Source organism: Trematomus bernacchii, unplaced genomic scaffold (assembly GCF_902827165.1).
Source record: "Trematomus bernacchii unplaced genomic scaffold, fTreBer1.1, whole genome shotgun sequence".
Taxonomy (NCBI): Eukaryota; Metazoa; Chordata; class Actinopteri; order Perciformes; family Nototheniidae; genus Trematomus; species Trematomus bernacchii.
The window spans coordinates 2,634,785-2,653,618 of NW_022987772.1; the positions used below are offsets into that span (position 1 = coordinate 2,634,785).

An 18,834-nucleotide genomic window follows, 5' to 3' on the forward strand; every position below is an offset into this window, starting at 1 on the left:
CAGGTATTTGTGTTCAACATGTAAGAAGTAGAAAGTACAGGTATTTGTGTTCAACATGTAAGAAGTAGAAAGTACAGGTATTTGTGTTCAACATGTAAGAAGTAGAAAGTACAGGTATTTGTGTTCAAAATGTAAGAAGTAGAAAGTACAGGTATTTGTGTTCAAAATACCAAGACAAAGATACCAGACAAATGTACTTAAGTACAGTAACGAAGTATTTGTACTCCAATACTTCCCACCTCTGCTAGTACTGCCACTAATAAGGTTTATTATTGTCGATTAATCTCCCAAAATGATTCTAATTGTATCTGTTCATCTTAAAAGTGTCAGAAAATACTAAGAAAATATCAAATGTTTCCGTACTATTTTTCTATCAAGAAATCATTCCAGCACTTTTAAACAAACGTAATCATTTAAATCTCCCCACTCCCCTCCTCCCTCTCCATGCTTACACTGTTGCACACTTTTTTTTTATTCAGTTGCAGCCCCTCCTCCTCCTTCTTTTCGTCGTTGTCCCCCCCCCCCCCCCCCTTACTGCAAGCCTCACTGCAGATAAGCTGTTGACAAGATTAATGCATCGGTATCAAAAGTCCAGAGCCGCTTTGTGTTGTTTGTGAATCCCCTTTTCCAGGTCAAGCCAGATTGCCTTAACTGGGCTAATATGTTTTCAAGCCAAATGTAGCAGGCGTGCCGTCAACAGGCGGGTTAGCAGCATCCTGACCGCACGTTTTCATCACAATCAGAAACAGGTTTATTCATAATAATAAAGCTTTATTTATATAGCACTTTTCATACAACACGTGCAGCTCTCTTCATTAGGGAATCATTTGCTTAGGTATTCAACCTTCGACACAGTTCATCATGTTCTCCTCTCACGGTCTCTTTCCCACGGCATAGGTCTACGGCCTTAGGGTATTGCTGCTATCTCTCTTAAGGAGGGGCAGCTTGAGTGCATTGTTGTTGCCAGTCTATGACCGAGCACAAGCCGCCATGAGGTAGTTTACTGTTCAGGGACGTAGGTTCCCTGGCGCACATTCTTTCTATGGACGAGAGCTCTAGTTAGATTCAGGGTCCGTAATGCTTTAGTCTCACTGATGGAGAATGTTGATTATTACACTCTGAACTAGTTCAAACCTGGAGCTGCAGAAGAGTTCTTCAGAATTGGTTTGGCAACCGCTGAGTCAACTCGTGACACACAACCTGTCTCGTCAATTCTCCGGCCGTAACTATACGTAACTATTATTATCTATCATAATAATAAAGCTTTATTTATATAGCAACACGTGCAGCTCAAAGTGCTTTTTACAAAATGACACAAGTTAAAAAAACAAGAAATTCCCCTCAGATTATTTGTGAAGAACTTTAAAAGGTACATGCAGCAAAATATAACATGTGACCAGGTTAACAAGGAGGTTAAAGGTATGATGATAAAATACAATAAAATAAATAATGGTTTCTCTCTGACAGATAAGACACAAGACGACTGAGTCGATGCAACAATATAAAACCCCATAAAACAATTTTAACTTATAGGTAGAATAGAAATACAAATAAAAAAGATAATAGCAATAAAAATGCCATTAAAGCGGGTAGGTTGACACGCACGAGGGATTTGACTTGGTGTCGTGGTGCATACATGAAAGTCAAACAGGAATTAAAAACACAGATAGAGAACTATTTTAAGAAAACATTATAAAAAATATAGTACAATAAAATATAGCAGTATTTACATTGAAAAAGAATGGAATAAAATACAAGATAAGACTTGATTCATCCCGAAGGAAATTGTTGTACAAAAATACAATAAACACAGCAGCACAATATTAATAAGACTGTTCACTAACAGCGCCGTAAGAAGAGCAATTCAAACCACAGGACGGTCACATCATTAATGTAAATATTAACAGTATTTAGTAGTGCAACAACCGTAGTGGTAGTTATGTAATTGCATGTTATTTATCGAACATTATTACTAATATTACTAATAATAATAAAAGATGATGTGCAGTAATACAAAAAGCAATGTGTGTGTGCATGAATGTAATGCATAGAGTCCATGATGTGGCTGAGATGGACCTTTAAAATGATGGCTGGTGAATGAATGAATGCATAATTTAGATTTCATCCTGCCTGGTCATTTCTACAGCAGCGGCTTTAAATGTATTTTCTGTGTTAGGTGCCAATATGTCTGAGGAATCTTCAGCATTATGGGCTCCATTCCCATTGGGATTGTCTCATTTTAAAAATGCATGCACACGTGGTACACAAATGCACTTTGCAATGCATTCATGGTGCGCCTCGAAGCTATTGCGATTCAGCTGTATGATTTATATGCCCTATTGATTTAATGTATGGTTTTTTCCGCTCTTCCATAGGAACCCCGGTCAATCGCATCCCAATTATGGCCAAGCAGGTCCTGGATCTGTACATGTTGTACAAGCTGGTGACGGAGAAGGGAGGCCTGGTGGAGGTGATCAACAAGAAGATCTGGAGGGAAATCACAAAGGGCCTCAACCTGCCGACCTCCATCACCAGCGCTGCTTTCACCCTGCGCACACAGTGAGTATTCAGATGTGCTAAGATAAGATGAGATGAGATAAGATGGACCTTTATTAATCACCCTGGGGAAATTCAGTGGTTTAACAGATGATTAGGTACCAGGTCGATGCTCAAATCTGAAAACGTGCCGGTACTACAGTCAGGGCTGAGGCTAATGCACTCATATTAAACTCACAAATGATATGTCCTGGTTTCCTGGTAAAGCGACAGCGTGAACACCAAATCCTTGATAAAACCCACAGGAGAAAGCTACTTGATGCTAGCTGTTAGCTGTTAGCTGTTAGCTGTTAGCTGTTAGCTAGTGAGTACGCTGGAAAAAATGCTGCTCCAAAAACAAGTTAAACAATAATGAAAACAATCCGTTTTTTCACTTGAAATAAGTACAAAGATCTGCCAATAGAACAAGTGAGAATTAGCTTGGTACGATTTCTTGAAATAAGAAGGGATATTTTAGATAAATCAGATCTTGTAATTAGCTTGGAGAACAAATGTTGAACTATATTTGACCAGAATCAGGAAATGTTGTTACACTATAAGCCGCTAATGCTCAAAGGTTTTCTGTTTTCTGATGTTAGTTGGTGATTTTCTAATAAATATGTAACAAAATATGAGATACAACTCAAAATAAGACTTAACAAGATGATGCATTGTCTAAAAACAAGACCCGATATCTCACTGCAGTGTTACTCCTGAAGTTATTATGTCTTATATCAGGTGTAGAGACATATTCTGACTAGATGTTAGACACATATACTCGAGTTTTTGTAGTGACGTCACAAAAACTGATGATTAGCAACACAGTCTCACGGCATTTCGTGTTATAGTCACGAAATTAATCTATTGATTCGTGTTCACCGACACGATTTCGCCATTTTTTTCGTGTCACACAGAACGATTTTAAAAGCAATGTATTTATATTGGTAGTATGTTTCGTGCCTGCACCAAATAATAACAAATTAGAAGGAAAAAAAGATGACATAAAATACAGATGTCAGTATTCTGAGGCTCTGAGCCATTTCTTTTCCTCACTGACGGCAAAAAAACTCAGACATTATACAATTTAAAATAAAAGGGATAGGGTTAGGCTTAGGGTAAGATATTGAGTAAGAACATGTTTTTATGAACCACACAGCTTCTGGTCTTCCAAGACCCGACCGGACAAAAAGACGTGTTGCAGGCACGAAACATACTACCAATAGAAATACATTGCATTTAAAATCGTTCTGTGTGACACGAAAAAAAGGTGAAAATCGTGTTGGTGAACACGAATCAATAGATTCAATTCATTTCGTGACACGAAATGCCGTGGGACTGGGTTGCAACATGACACACATTTGCAGCTCTGCCTTGACTCTGTCATCACGCACAGGAACACAATAGGCCTGTATTAGGATAACATAGATCTTTCTGTAGAAAGGATCATACAGTAATATGCAAATACTTTGCGCATGTAATAACTGCCTTGCAAAACCTGTTGGAAATAATAACTCAAAGTATACAGAGCTTTACATATGTCCCTGCCTGATAAGCTTAGTGGGTGCAGGAAGGCAGTCAAGTGTTTTGGAGAGGTGTGTGTGCCTGCATAAATAATATTTTAATGTTAGACACTGAGAGAAAATCAATCACGTTCTCTCAACCAGTGTTCGAATTGGGGGGGAGCCAGGGGGAGCTTGGCTCCCCTAAAGAGGGGGGGAGCTCCCCTGAAGTCCGACTTTGAGATAAATAGGGGGAGCCCAAAAAAATCGTGCATATTTGTGTCACACAGATTACAAATGTTGAGTTTCTGTAAATAGAAGTTCTTGAAATAAATAATAATCATTGTTCATTACAGTTTCTGAATATTTGTTTTATATTTGTGAATATTTCTGGGTGTTGCCGCATCTGTACGTGGCGGCGCTGCATTCTTTACTTGCTATGGTTACAGCTTTTAACTGGACACAGAAAAGATGGAGTGGAATGAAAGGTATCAATGGCTTTTCATAATAAATAAAAAATGTGGATGTGAGATTTGCAAAGAGGCAACAAGTATGATCTCCGTGCCGCTCGCAGAAAAATCCACGGGAATGCACCTTTAAAAAAAGAAAAAAAATAGGGCTCCCCCGAAAGCAAATGGGTAATTCGAACACTGCTCTCAACACATGTGTATCACCAAATGAATAGTATGATCTTCAAACACAACTCATTTAAGCTCGCCTACCTAAAGTGTTTCTTCTAAAGATACTCATACTACTCTTATACATACTTTAGCCTTATTTCTCTCCCATTCCTTGTCTCTATATCCGAGAAATGAAAGTAGATTTACATTTTTTCTCTTGGAAAAAAAGATGACATAAAATACAGATGTCAGTATTCTGAGGCTCTGAGCCATTTCTTTTCCTCACTGACGGCAAAAAAACTCAGACATTATACAATTTTAAATAAAAGGGATAGGGTTAGGCTTAGGGTAAGATATTGAGTAAGAACATGTTTTTATGAACCACACAGCTTCTGGTCTTCCAAGACCCGACCGGACAAAAAGACGTGTTGCAGGCACGAAACATACTACCAATAGAAATACATTGCATTTAAAATCGTTCTGTGTGACACGAAAAAAAGGTGAAAATCGTGTTGGTGAACACGAATCAATAGATTAAATAAATTTCGTGACTAATAACACTAAATGCCGTGAGACTGGGTTGCTATTTTTGACCAGAATCAGGAAATGTTGTTACAATATAAGCCGCTAATGCTCAAAGGTTTTCTGTTTTCTGATGTTAGTTGGTGATTTTCTAATAAATATGTAACAAAATATGAGATACAACTCAAAATAAGACTTAACAAGATGATGCATTGTCTAAAAACAAGACCCGATATCTCACTGCAGTGTTACTCCTGAAGTTATTATGTCTTATATCAGGTGTAGAGACATATTCTGACTAGATGTTAGACACATATACTCGGCAAGATTTCGAGTTTTTGTAGTGACGTCACAAAAACTGATGATTAGGTACCAAGTCGATGCTAAAAATCTGAAAACGTGACGGTACTACAGTCAGGGACGAGGGTAATGTAGTAAACTCACTAATGATATGTCCTGGTTTCCCTCGTAAAGTTACAGCGTGAACACCAAATCCTTGATAAAACCTGCAGGTGAAAGCTATCTAATGCTAGCTGTCGATGCTAAATCTGAAAACGGGAAGATACTACAGTTCACAAGATACCATCAGGGCCGAGCCAGTAACGATATGTAGTGTTTTTCCCTTTTAATGCTACATCGTGAACAACAAATCAAAGATAAGACCAGCAGGAGAAAGCTACTTAAAGGGCCCATGTCATGCTTTTCCGGTTATTACCCCTTGTGTGTTATGAAGGTTTTTCTGCATGTAAACGGTGTGCAGAGTCATAAACCCTCAAAGTACACCCTGTAGTGAGTAAAACTCTAACACAGAAAAGACCTCCCCAAAACGCCTCGTTGGAGATACGTCATTGTCCATTTGATTCTTCCATTTCGTTCCGGGTACGGCATGATGTCAAGCCATACCCGGAACGAAAAGGACCAATCCGTGGAGCCGTTACGTTAAGCCCCCGCTGATTGGTCCAAAATGACCAATCCACGGACTTCCTCACACACACATCTGTGTGCAGGGAGCAGGCAGCTCAGCTGATTTCTCCTCCCTGGCTGCAGGCTGATAACAGACGGTTGGGATCGCGGCGAAATTCTCTCTGCAGACCCATTCTCACAGCGTCTATCAACCTTTTTCTTACTCAATATCAAGCCACACTTATTGTTTTTAATCCGGCTGTGAGTTTGTGTGTGCTCAGGATGAGTTTGGCTGTGTTTCGCTAACAAGGAAACAACACCTCCACGGAGCTCAGCGCGATTCACAACGTCCCGACCAATCAGAGCACACTGTGCTCACAGGGAGGGTGGGGGCTGGAGCTATTGGAGCTACAACGAGCCGTTAAAGGCAGAGAGTGAAATTCAGTGAATACACGTAGTTTACAGAGATGCTGTATGAGAAACCAATGTGAGTTTGGAAAAATGCACAATATAAATCTATTCTAGTAGACCTCAACAATGGAATTATGATCAGTGGAAATGGCCATGACATGGGCCCTTTAATGCTAGCGGTTAGCTGTTAGCGGTTAGCTGTCAGCCATTAGCTGTTAGCTGTTAGCAGCCTTAGCTAACAGAACCAGAATCTGCTTTATTTCCAAGATAGTTTACGCATTCAATGAATTAGTTTTGGTGTATGATGCTGCATACCTATACACAGTAAGAGGAATTAAATTGTACAAAAGAAGCAAATATAGAAATGCAATGAAAAAATTATAAAATTAAATTAAATATAAAAAAATGAACAACAAAAATGGAAATGTAATAAGAATAGGACACTCCAAAACATAAAATATATGAAGTATAATATCTAACATTAAGTTCCTTCATAATGATGAGTTCTCAGTAAAAATGAGTATTGAGCAGAGGTAAATAAAACCCTTATCATGATTTGGACACATAAGCCCTTTTAATTGTAGTTTTCTCTAATCTACTTGAACAGATACAGTAGTTTAAGGCAGATGTTTACAAAGATATATCAAAAAGGGAATTATAACCATCAGGAAGCAAACAGCATTAACAAATAACGTATATTAAAGTCCACAGGATTTATTGTTATTAGGGATGTCCCGATCACCTTTTTTTGCTCCCGATCCGATTCCGATCATTTGATTTTGACAATCTGCCGATACCGATTTTTCCCGATCCGATCTTTATGCAATGCATTAAGAGGAAAAAAAAGGTAACAGATAACGGCTGGTCATCCAACGCGATGAATTCAGCTATCTTGGCTGTTATTTTTTTGGCCTTTTCACTGTTCTGGGGCAGTTTCTCTTTCCTTTTAAAAGTCTCTGAAAGTGTCGTTGTTTCAGTGCCGTTACCTGAGTGGCCGCTGTGTACTCGTCGTGTTGTTGTTGGTGGTGTTTGTATTAGATTGGTCGTGTTGAACGTAGCTCTGTTCTTTCCACCACGAGGAACCTCCGCCTTGCAAACATTGCATCTGGCTGTTACACTGCCTTCGCTTTCAATTTTATAATACTTCCAAACTCCTGACATTTTCTCTGTCCCGACTCCCGAGGCACCAGCTGAACGTAGCCTCTTGTTAGCTTACTGCTACTATTAGACACTGCGCCCACTCTGTTGCCAGATTTGAGAGAAATAAGCAACCAGGTCTATGAAAACAAGCCCAAAAGAAGCAACACATACATGATGTTGTGTAATTTTAACCCAAAACTAAGGCCTCAGGATGACTTTAAGACGTGAACATGGTCATTTTTGTTTTGTAACATTAAATAAAATGTATAAAAATATTTTATAAAAAATAAAAAAATAAATTCCGATCCCCGATTTTTTTCTCCCGATCCCCGATCACGTGAAAATCACGTGATCGGCTCCGATCCCCGATCACGTGATCGGATCGGGACATCCCTAATTGTTATGGTTTTACTCTGGTATCAAATGCTACGTTTTCCCTGTTTATGTCACAAAACAACCAGAAATTCTCTTAATTGGTTGCAGTAGTCACCCAATGAGCATCCTATCCATCTAACGTTAATCTTACGTAACGCTAATTTAATTGACGGTGAACTAAATAAAGAATCTCAAGTGTGTGTCTTCTCAGCTGCAAACAAGCACGTTCCTTATCCCATATGTGTGTGTGAGAGTATGTGGATATTTTTTCATGTGAGCCGCGATGTCAATAATAACCCGTGCCTGTGTGTTTATACAAATGCGGGTTTGTTTCCTTCCCTCCTCACGTCCAATCCGTGTGTATATTACATCACACACAGCTCCCATTGATCCCTATAGATGTATTGATGTGATTTAGGTCAGAGTTCGCTATGACTAAGGTGGGGTTTGACCCACAGATTGCACAGAAAAACCGCGACTAAAATCCCCGTTGCTATCTTGATGGAAATCCTTCTCTACACCTCTCTATCCGGTGCACTAATGATCCGTTATGTATTTTTAATGTTGCTCTATCTAATGGACGCTGCTCTTAGCCTCTTATTGATCTGCCATCCCAGCATTATCAGCATGCACAACACAGTATGTTCATTTTTTGTTTGGCTCTTAAATTCCAGAGCTATGATGTAATGTAAGTATACTCAGCATACTAAACGTGTCCTTGCACAATTGTCATACCAGGTGTCTCATTAAATCCTGTGCTATTACATGTAAGAAGGTTATCGTTGGCTTGCTGGAGTAACCTGATTTTGGAAATGTCACTTATACAATGGGGGTTTTCTATAATTAGGGGTGAGGGATTAGGGAAACACAGTTAACACTAAGGGGTGGGACCATGGGGAATTTATTGTGGATTAGAGTATAAGAAAACACTCACAATAACTGCATTGTGTCTTAAAAATGCTGTTAAGGTAGGGAAATAAAATAAAAAAATACAGAAATTATTAAGTAAGACTCACAATATTTATATTACTTTTTAAGGCGGAAACATAATTTGTCCATCCATCCATCTTCTCCCGCTTCTCCGTGGTCGGGTCGCAGAGGTATCAGTTCCAGCAGAGAGCCCCAAACGTTCCTTTCCCCTCATCAACCAGCTCTGACTGGGGGGTCCCAAGGCGCTCCCAGGCCAGCGAAGAGATATAATCCCTCCACCTGGTCCTAGGTCTACCCCTCGGTCTCCTCCCAGCTGGACGTGCCTGGAACACCTTCCTATAGGGAGGCTCCCAGGTGGCGTCCTTACGAGGTGCCCGAACCACCTCAACTGGCTCCTTTTGACGCGAAGGAGGAGCGGTTCAACTCTGAGTCCCTCCCGGATGACTGAACTTCTCAGCTTATCCCTAAGGGAGACGCCAGCCACCCTGCGGAGAAAACCGGCCGCTTGTATCCGCAATCTCGTTCTTTCGGTCATGACCCATCCTTCATGACCATAGGTGAGGGTAGGAATGGAAATGGCCCGGTAGACAGAGAGCTTTGCCTTCTGGCTCAGCTCCCTTTTCGTTACAACGGTGCGGTAAAGCGACTTTGCGACTCCGATTCTCCGGCCCATCTCACGCTCCATTGTTTTTGAGAACCTTAATTAAAAAATGTATATATTTGTTTATTTGTCTTAAAATTAAGATCCTATCTATGATGCAATAGAAATCGTTTTTTTTTTATTTGACTGATTCTAGTATGTCTTAGTGCCATATTATATAGATTTTATACATTTAATATATACCAGTTTAGTAAGGGTTTTGGATAATATTGTGAACTACTTTTGCCAGGATAATCATCAGAATAAATAATAAATAAATGGTCAAATTAAGTAAAATAATGATGTTGCATGCAGGGATAAAATGAAAGACGGTTCTTTGTAGGAGGAAATTATTTTAATTCAAAAGGAAATCTTTACACTGACAATAAAGCAATGTATCCACGCTTTAACAATCTAAAGATATCTGGTTGTACACCTCCGTTGGTAAACTACTTCTCAGACGTATTTTGCACCTCAAGGAGAAACTGTAATCTCTCACCATGAAACCAAATGAATAAATAAATAAATGACCATCAGGAAACAGCATCTTATATCAGAGCTCCACTCGGCGTCCCCTATCATACTGTTTTTCATCAATATATCACAGGTCTCAGATATATACAGAACCTGTCTCTGATTGGCTGAAACACCAAACAGATCATTGCAGCATCCCATAATCCCCTCTGTTTCTGCCCTGTTTCCAAAGCGCTGATTCTCTGTCTGTTACTTTAGATGAAAATAAGGAGACCCTCCCCACGCCCCTCTGAGAGAGATTTGGTTAAAAAGAACACAATGGTGCTCTAGGAGGAGATTCAGGTGATAAGGTGGGGGGGGGGGGGTTACCTTGGTTGCTGATTGGCTAATGGTTACACAAGACAAAACATCGTTGTGACATCATAAAGTGGCCAAAATCTGATCAGCTCATTTTCAGACAGGTTTTTATAGAAATGGATCAAAAAGAGAGAGAATCTTTGTTCCTGAAACTTTCAGAGTCTCATGTGTCCCCTCTGTGTAAAGAGAGAGTCTCTTTACACAGAGGGGACACATGGTGATGTTTAAAAGACATGAAGAAGTGGATTTTGCATAAACGGTGACCTTTAAGTCAGCCAGGATTAAAGATGTGATTGGGTACAGAGAAGGAATCAGTTTCTATATCTACTGAATGTTACAAGGTTTTACAGCAATTATAAGAACTTTCTCTCATTTCCTGGGAACCACTTGTAAATAAACAAGATGAAAGTAGCGTTATTATGAAAAGAAAGTCATTATAATGAGACACTTTGTTGAATAACAACTTAAAATGTCAAATGACAACTTAAAATGTCAAATGAATGAGAAACTTAGTCAAAATTAGGACCAAGTATCTTAAATAAAATTAAAACAATTAAAGGTGGGGTAGGTAATTTTGGAGAAACCAGACACTTTTTGAAAATACACAGCCGGAAAAAATCTGCCACTTCCTTCAGACTTCCGTACAGAGCCCCTCCTCCAACACACACGAACGCGCACATGACCAATGAGGGCACGAGATAAGTTTGTGCACAGATGGAAGGCTGACAGGCAGGTAGGCCATCCAGTTATTTTAGCCGGGCCGGCTAAAATGATTGGTCGTGCTTTTTACAGTATTACGGCTTCCACAGATGATATGTTTTTTATGGATTTTTTGTCAAAGCACTTAAGATATTCATTGCTATCGGGATGTTAAGAGCATTCCATGGAATATAACAAAAAGTGTATCTCAAGCCGGTTTCTCAAACTTACCTACCCCACCTTTAAGTAGTATCTCAAAATAATGACTTAGTCACTTAAAAACATGTCTTTATTATAATGTGTGGCGTAAATCTGGTCAAAATTAAGATACATTTGATCGAAATTAGTATCTTAAAATAATGAAAGACTTGGTCTAATCATAAAGTAGTATCTCAAGATAATTACCCAAAACAATGATATATCTTTTAAAAATGTGTCATAAAAGAACGTTTCTAAATATTCTGAGATATTTAGCGACTTTTTGAAAAAGTGTGTCATAATATTGATTAAAAACACACATGGGCTTCCATAAATGTGCTTATATAGTTTATAATATAATATAGTACATATTTTAACAGATATCATGCCTTAACTATGATACGTTTGTACAGTATCATAATTCTCTTGTTTCATTTCATTATTATTTTTTTTTTTTTATTATTGTTTTACACGTTCTAAATTAATAAGGTTAGGGTTACCCCAAATAGGATATTAATACTTCCCATTTGAATGTTTCCTGGTGATCTGATGTGTTCCTGTGTGTGTTTCCTTTGTATTTATTTTTAATGCGAAAACAATATTTTTGAAAACCTTATTTAACATTTTTCTAAATTTTGATTTGCCCTAAAATTAAGATGTTTCCTAGCAATCCAAATATTAGTTTCTTAGATCATTGTTTTGGTAAAGTGATTGTAGTATGTCTTAGTGCCTTAATGGGCAATAAAGCAATGTATCCAAGCTGAACATATGCAGGGTTAAATTACTCAGACGTATTTTGCACGTAAACTGTCCTCAACAATCAATATATGCCTCAATATTTCCGTAGTGATCTGATGTATTTCCTGGTGATCTGATGTATTTCCTCTCTGTGTTTTCTCTCCTCAGGTACATGAAGTACTTGTACCCGTTTGAGTGTGAGAGGAAGGGTCTCAGTTCTCCAGGTGAGCTTCAGGCTGCCATCGACAGCAACAGACGTGAAGGCCGGCGTCCGAGTTACAGCAGCAGCCTCTTCCGCTTCTCCCCCTCCCCGAGCACCGCGCCGCACATCCTCTCTCCTCCCAAGATGCACCTGGGCAGCCTGGCCGCGCTCAACGGCATGCACGTCTCCCCGGGACATGCTATGAAGAAAGGTAGGAGCCATGAAGCTGTGGATGTAGAAACGTCTAGCAGCTAAAGAGACGGAAATGTTATGCACCATTTATAGTATAAAGAGTTTCAAATCAGTATTTAATGTTAAATAAGCTGCAAAAAATCTGTATTTTTTTGTTCAAATTTAAGTTAAAACCTTTGTTTTTGGACTGAAAAACCAAAATGTGTCCTTTGTAAATCATCTGTATTAGCTTTAAACTGAACACAAGTAAAGCAGAGGAAGTGGACATTTTAACCACTAAACGATTAGTCATGAAATCTAAATAACTAAACTAATGATGTGTTGGGGTTTCCTTCTAAAATAAGCTGCCTTAAATAAACTGTAAGTAAACTCTCAGATATACGGACATGTTCAGAAACCCTCTCTAAACCTGTGGAGGTTAAATTTATCTGGGTAAATCTGTACGACACATAATGAAGCCTCTCTGTGCTGGTCAGATTAAACCGGTGTTACAGATGTGCTGGGAGCGTTTAAAGGGGAACACTGCCCTCTGGTGGACAAACACGTGAATTAAATAACAGTTCCTACAGATAAGGCTTTAGTTTTAAAGAGACATTAATTAAAACATTGTTTTTTTACTAGATCATTAAGTATAGACGATATTAAAACATGAAATGTATCAAAAGGGTTATATTTACATTATAAACAACACATTATTATTAAGTATTTAATGTCAAAAGAGCTGCAACACTTCATATTTCCTGTTTTTCTTTACAGTTTTTTATCTGATTAAAGTATGCTTTTTTTTTACTGACACACAATAATAATCCACTAAGTTTGTTGGGAGCATTTTTAAGTAGGAACTATTTTCCCTTCAAAACGATACCCCTCAAAGAACGAGCCTGTAGATATCACTACTTTCGGCACAGTGATACGCTGGAAAGAAAGTAGTTCCTACATTAAACTGCTCACAAAAAGGTCTCATGATTTCTGGAAAATATACACTTGTTTAAAGTTTTGTTTTGGCGCTAGCTTTGAGCACCATAATCAAAGTGTCATCTAACTCCACTATGTTGGAGAGAAAGCAGACATCAGTACAGCAAATATCTCCAACACTTCCACCAAAAAGCTATCTAGTGATAAATAACACAGAAAATAAGTACATTTTTGGTTTAAGGGTAAACAAAAAACCTAATCTGTTAGTACTGGTTCACTCATGTTGGTGTGACTAATGGCGTTCTATCCACATAAATACGTTAAATATAACACTAACAAACCATCTTGATTGATAACAACCTCTACAGGTAAAATAGAAGATATATATTTCTGATTGTGGCGTGTACTGTCCCTTTAATGATTTAAACTCTCTATCAGCATGATTAACAAGCATTTAAAGGCATTATATATAGTCCCTGACGACAGACCAGAATACTCTTCATCCGAGCACCTGCTGGTGTGTGTGTGTGTGTGTGTGTGTGTGTGTGTGTGTGTGTGTGTGTGTGTGTGTGTGTGTGTGTGTGTGTGTGTGTGTGTGTGTGTGTGTGTGTGTGTGTGTGTGTGTGTGTGTGTGTGTGTGTGTGTGTGTGTGTGTGTGTGTGTGTGTGTGTGTGTGTGTGTGTGTGTGTGTGGTGTGTGTGTGTGTGTGTGTGTGTGTGTGTGTGTGTGTGTGTGTGTGTGTGTGTGTGTGTGTGTGTGTGTGTGTGTGTGTGTGTGTGTGCAGGAATGTTGGCATGGGAGTGTGCTGTTACATTTGCGTATTACATTCTCGCAACATGTCATGCCTCTCCCCCACATCAGAGAGTGTGTGTGTGTGTGTGTGTGTGTGTGTGTGTGTGGTCCATCCAGGTGTTTTTAGAGTCCATGTTTTCCCCCCAGGCTGCAGAGAGCCCTCACCTTTTCCCCTCCTCATTAATGACATGGTTCCCACACTTTATGAGCTTTGAAGCTGAGCGTTGATGACGGTCATTATGTGTGCCGGACCCTCCTGGGATGGCCTGTGTTTTAATAATAATAATACATTTAACTTTAATAGCGCTTTTCCCAGTGCTCAAAGACGCTTGACACAAAATCTGAAACAGAAACAGTAGTCCTAATCCAAGTGTGAGTAAAGTGGGGAGTGTTTTACCCTCAGATTTATGGGGGTAAAAAGGACTGTTTGACTGAATCCAGTCGCTGTTGATGTGGGACTGCTTTTGCACACGTCACTCATCAGATCTGTTTAGTTTGTATTGAAAGTGAGGGAAGTGATTCTATGCTAGTGGTGTAAGAAGTCCATTGCAACTCATTCATTGGGAGTATTTTAATTGCAGAGATATCGTCCTCGGACAATTTAAATTCAATTGTATGTGATGTAAAAAATCAGGAAATAAAAAGGAACTCACCTTGTGGTAAACCTGAGAGAGAAAAGGCGTTTGAGCTCCAAACTGTTTCAGAAATCATCCTTGATGTGGTTTGGAACATGACATGGCGTTTGATCACGGCAGCATTTAGCTGAGCTATCCTCTAGCTACGGACCCAGAGACATCACTTTAGTAACAGGAAGTGAACTAGAGGGGTATGAGGCTACAATGGGTCATCTGTTTAGTATTTTGAGCAAAACACTTCATAGACATGTTTTTTATATATTTGTATATATCTGAGACCCATAATATATGCCTAGAAATGGTATAATAGGAGATCTTAAATGTACTCCCAGTGCACAGACTAAAGCATCCCTTCATGTTTCTCTCTCCTCAGAGGACCACCTGCCCCCCCCCCAGAATTAATAAACAAATTATAATCCTGATCTAATACTATGAATCATATCGCAATTGCAATATCAGTCAAAATAATCACAATTAGATATATCTCCAAATTGGGATTAATAAAGTACTTTTTATCTTATCTCATATTGTTCTTCTCTCCTCTCTCTCCTCAGAGGACCACCTGCCCCCCTCCATGCTGGCGGGCCGCCCCTCCATGGCTCTGGCCCTCGGGCACCATCAGGTCTCCGGCCTGGCGAGAGCCGCCACTCTGGAGCAGCTGCGGGAGAAGCTGGAGCCGGGCGGGGGGGAGGGTCCGGAGAGGAAGATGGCCCGGCGCATGGCGGAGGAGCAGCAGCGCCTCATGCAGCAGGCCTTCCAACACAACCTGCTGGCCATGGCCTCTCAGATGCCCCTCAACCTGCGCCTGGGAAACCCCAACATCACAGCCAGAGGTCAGTGAGGATTGGAGTGTCAAAATGTGTTTTAATGTTAAAATGCAGCGTATCACTGCGCCGAGTGATTTCTCCAGGCTAAAAACTGCTATTTTCTGCCGTTCATGCAGGTAGGGTGACACGTACGAGGAATTTGACCTGATTCTGATTCTGATTCTAATTGAGCACCATAATCATAATGTCATCACCAGGCAAAGTGTAAGCAAGTCTGATCGGGGGCAAAGGCCCAGTCTCTATTTTTTTTTACAAGTTTCTCATTATCTGAGATCCTTATGTTCTAGTTATCAATTCACTTTTTTTATTTTGTGTCCGTTGTAGAAATCCCATTTAACAACGTTTTTTTAAGCATGAACGGCAGAAAATAGCAGTTTTTAGCCTGGAGATATCACTCCTTTCGGCGTAGTGATACCCTGCAAAGAAAGTAGTTCCTACATGAAATTACTCAAAAAAAGGTCTCATGATTTCTGGAAAATATACAGTTGTGTTTTGGCGCTTTGAGCACCATTATCAAAGTGTCATCTAACTCCATTATGTTGGAGAGAAAGCAGACATCAGTACAGCAAATATCTCCAACACTTCCACCAAAAAGCTATCTAGTGATAAATGACACTTGATTAAAACCTGGTTCACTCAGGTGTTGGTTTGACTAGTTGTAATTCTTAAAAGTGCGACAGAGGGCGGTATATCCACATAAATACGTTCAATCTAACCCGAACCATCTGCACCTAAACCATGTTGATTGATAAACAGCTCTTCAGGTAAACCCCGCCGTCACCACCAGAGGTCAGGGAGGACCAGGGTCAAAGGTTTTCATGTGTCATCTAACATGAATTCAACATTAAACACAAGTTAATTATTTACACTGTTCCATTTATTTAGCATTGTTTACGCACTCATTGCCTGCGTGTCTCTGTTGCCACCTATACAGGTCATTTTTAAACAATTTGAGAATGACTTTGAATTTATTATTTATGTATTTCAAATGTGAAATGTTACCAATATACTCACGGACCACACTTTGAGAAACACTGCTCTAAAACATCCCTTTGTTTGTGCAGAAGAGAAGCAGCAGGACATGTCTCTGAGCATCTCGACCAATGGGAACGCCAGCATCACCGTCTCAGTGGAAGTCAATGGCACAATCTACTCAGGTTGGTATTAGAGGAGTATGTAATGCTGTTGAATACTGCGGAAACAATAGTATTTGCTATATAGAAGCAGATATTTAAGTGTGCTATGATCACCAGATGTCTTGTTTTCAGTTTACTGCTGAAATATAACTAAACACCAGTTAAAGTGGAATCACCAAAAGCCACTGTTTTACTCTCTTTGAACTAAATAATTTTCTTTTTAACTTTTCTTTAACCAGGTATGTCCCGTTGAGATTAGAACATCTTGTATACAACAGAGCAATTACCAGACAACTGTAAAACATACAGTATTTTAGGTAACATATATGTAAACATTAACACAGTATAACTACACATGGTACACCACAACAAGCCATGGCAGAGCTGAGGAAGATCTGAGTCTCCAGACCCTTTACTTACATTTTAAAAGCTTTAATTGGGATCAGCAATCTGACCGCAAGAAGTGTACCGTTCTTTCACAATGTGGGTATTTAGCAAGTTGACCATCAAACATAATATATTGTGCAGCTATCGTTTTTAATGAGGCTCCATGGTTATGTCATGATGTTTCCCTTCATGTTTGTGAATGAACATGTCATCTAAATGCTTCTCACGTGTTCTGTGAAACACTTTCCTTGTGTTAAAAGTGTTTCCCCCTGTTTGTTATACATCTGAGACGTATAATATATGCCTGAAAACAGTCTAATAGGGTTAGGGTTAGGGTTAGGGTTAGGGACCTTTAATGTGTTCTGTAAAGCTTGTGTGTTAAAGCTCGTTCTCCTCGCCTCACAGGAACCCTGTTTGCCCAGAAGTCCGGTTTGACCCCCCCGATGTCAGCCCCCCCGGCCGGCCCCAGCAGCAGCAGCTTCTCCATCCCTCAGACCCTAAGCCCCGCCTCCTCCTCCTCCTCTAAGGGTCCTAGCTCCGCCGAAGCCCCCCCAAACGGGTCGCCATAACTCCCGCCTGCAAGAAAATTCAGTAAAATGAGAAAAAACCGCTACGAAAAAACAAACTGTTGCACAACAAATACCTCATCAACCTGTCCACCTCTTGGCTGTCCAATCAGGAACACAGAAGCCAGATTACGTTATTATGACAGCTAACACACACAGCTATGCATCTTACACATACACGCACTACACTACAAACACACACACACACACACACACACACACGCTAATCCTACATGCTAAACACAATCAGCTCAGCCAAAACCCACTGACAGGTGTCGTCACAACTGAACTTGAAAAGTTTTATCTTAGGAACGATTTTTGTTTTGTTGCCATGTTGTCGTCTTTTTTTTTTTGATTTTGTGTTTTTAGAATGATTTTGTTTTTAAGTTTTCTCTTTTTACATACCTCAAATCAAGTAACCTGCAGTGGTGTCTTTACCTCAGGAGCTGTAGTATATTTAACCTGAATCAACTTTATTTTTGTATTGTTTTTGAACCGAGTTGCAATCAGGGGAAGTCGGGTAAACTCTCACTGTGACCTCCAAACACCTCACACTGTTGCTGTGGATCAGCACCATAGAAACCTTCATAGCCTCAGATCACATCACTCAGGGTTCACCGGACTCACTCGCAGTGGATCTCTGAATCCACCTGAATTCAGTTTACTGCTTTACAAACTGTCTCGCAACATGTAGCGCACAAATGTGGGGGAACATCAACTCAAACACAGCAGAGCGAACGTCTCCACCTTCTCCTGCTTGTGTTGCATAACAAAATCAGGTGTGTTCCCCCCCCCCCCCCCCCCCCCCCCCCCCCCCCCCGCGTTGTACCCTTCCTCTTGACCACAAAATGCTGAAAGTCAATCCGACAATAGTTCTCTTTACGGAGGGCGACTCTCTCAGGAAGCAGTTCATTTAACAAAAGAAAAGGGATTCATACCTGGAGAAATGCACATGTTCAAGAATACCTCATGAGACTCTCTCAAAAGGAGAGCTACACTACATACCTCATAACGGCTGCGAGGCCAACAAGACTTGACGCCACACGGAAAACCTCGGAGATCTTCGGAAATCCTCCCTGACATGACGACGCTGCTGCTGGTTTTTTGGGGACAAACAGACGGTGGGACGGCTCGCTGTCTC

The 18,834-nt window shown here is 40.0% G+C and overlaps 1 protein-coding gene across 1 annotated transcript in view; it reads left to right on the plus strand.

Annotated features, from left to right (window-relative positions):
* LOC117497024 (AT-rich interactive domain-containing protein 3B-like) overlaps positions 1-18,505 on the plus strand; it is a 118,073-nt gene extending 99,568 nt beyond the window's left edge. The window contains exons 5-9 of the mRNA XM_034148912.1: positions 2,376-2,559; positions 12,210-12,454; positions 15,332-15,610; positions 16,669-16,761; positions 17,533-18,505. Coding sequence (XP_034004803.1) covers positions 2,376-2,559; positions 12,210-12,454; positions 15,332-15,610; positions 16,669-16,761; positions 17,533-17,696 — 965 coding nt within the window. The 3' untranslated portion in view covers positions 17,697-18,505. The remainder of the gene's footprint in view (positions 1-2,375; positions 2,560-12,209; positions 12,455-15,331; positions 15,611-16,668; positions 16,762-17,532) is intronic.
* Positions 18,506-18,834: the final 329 nt, after the last annotated feature.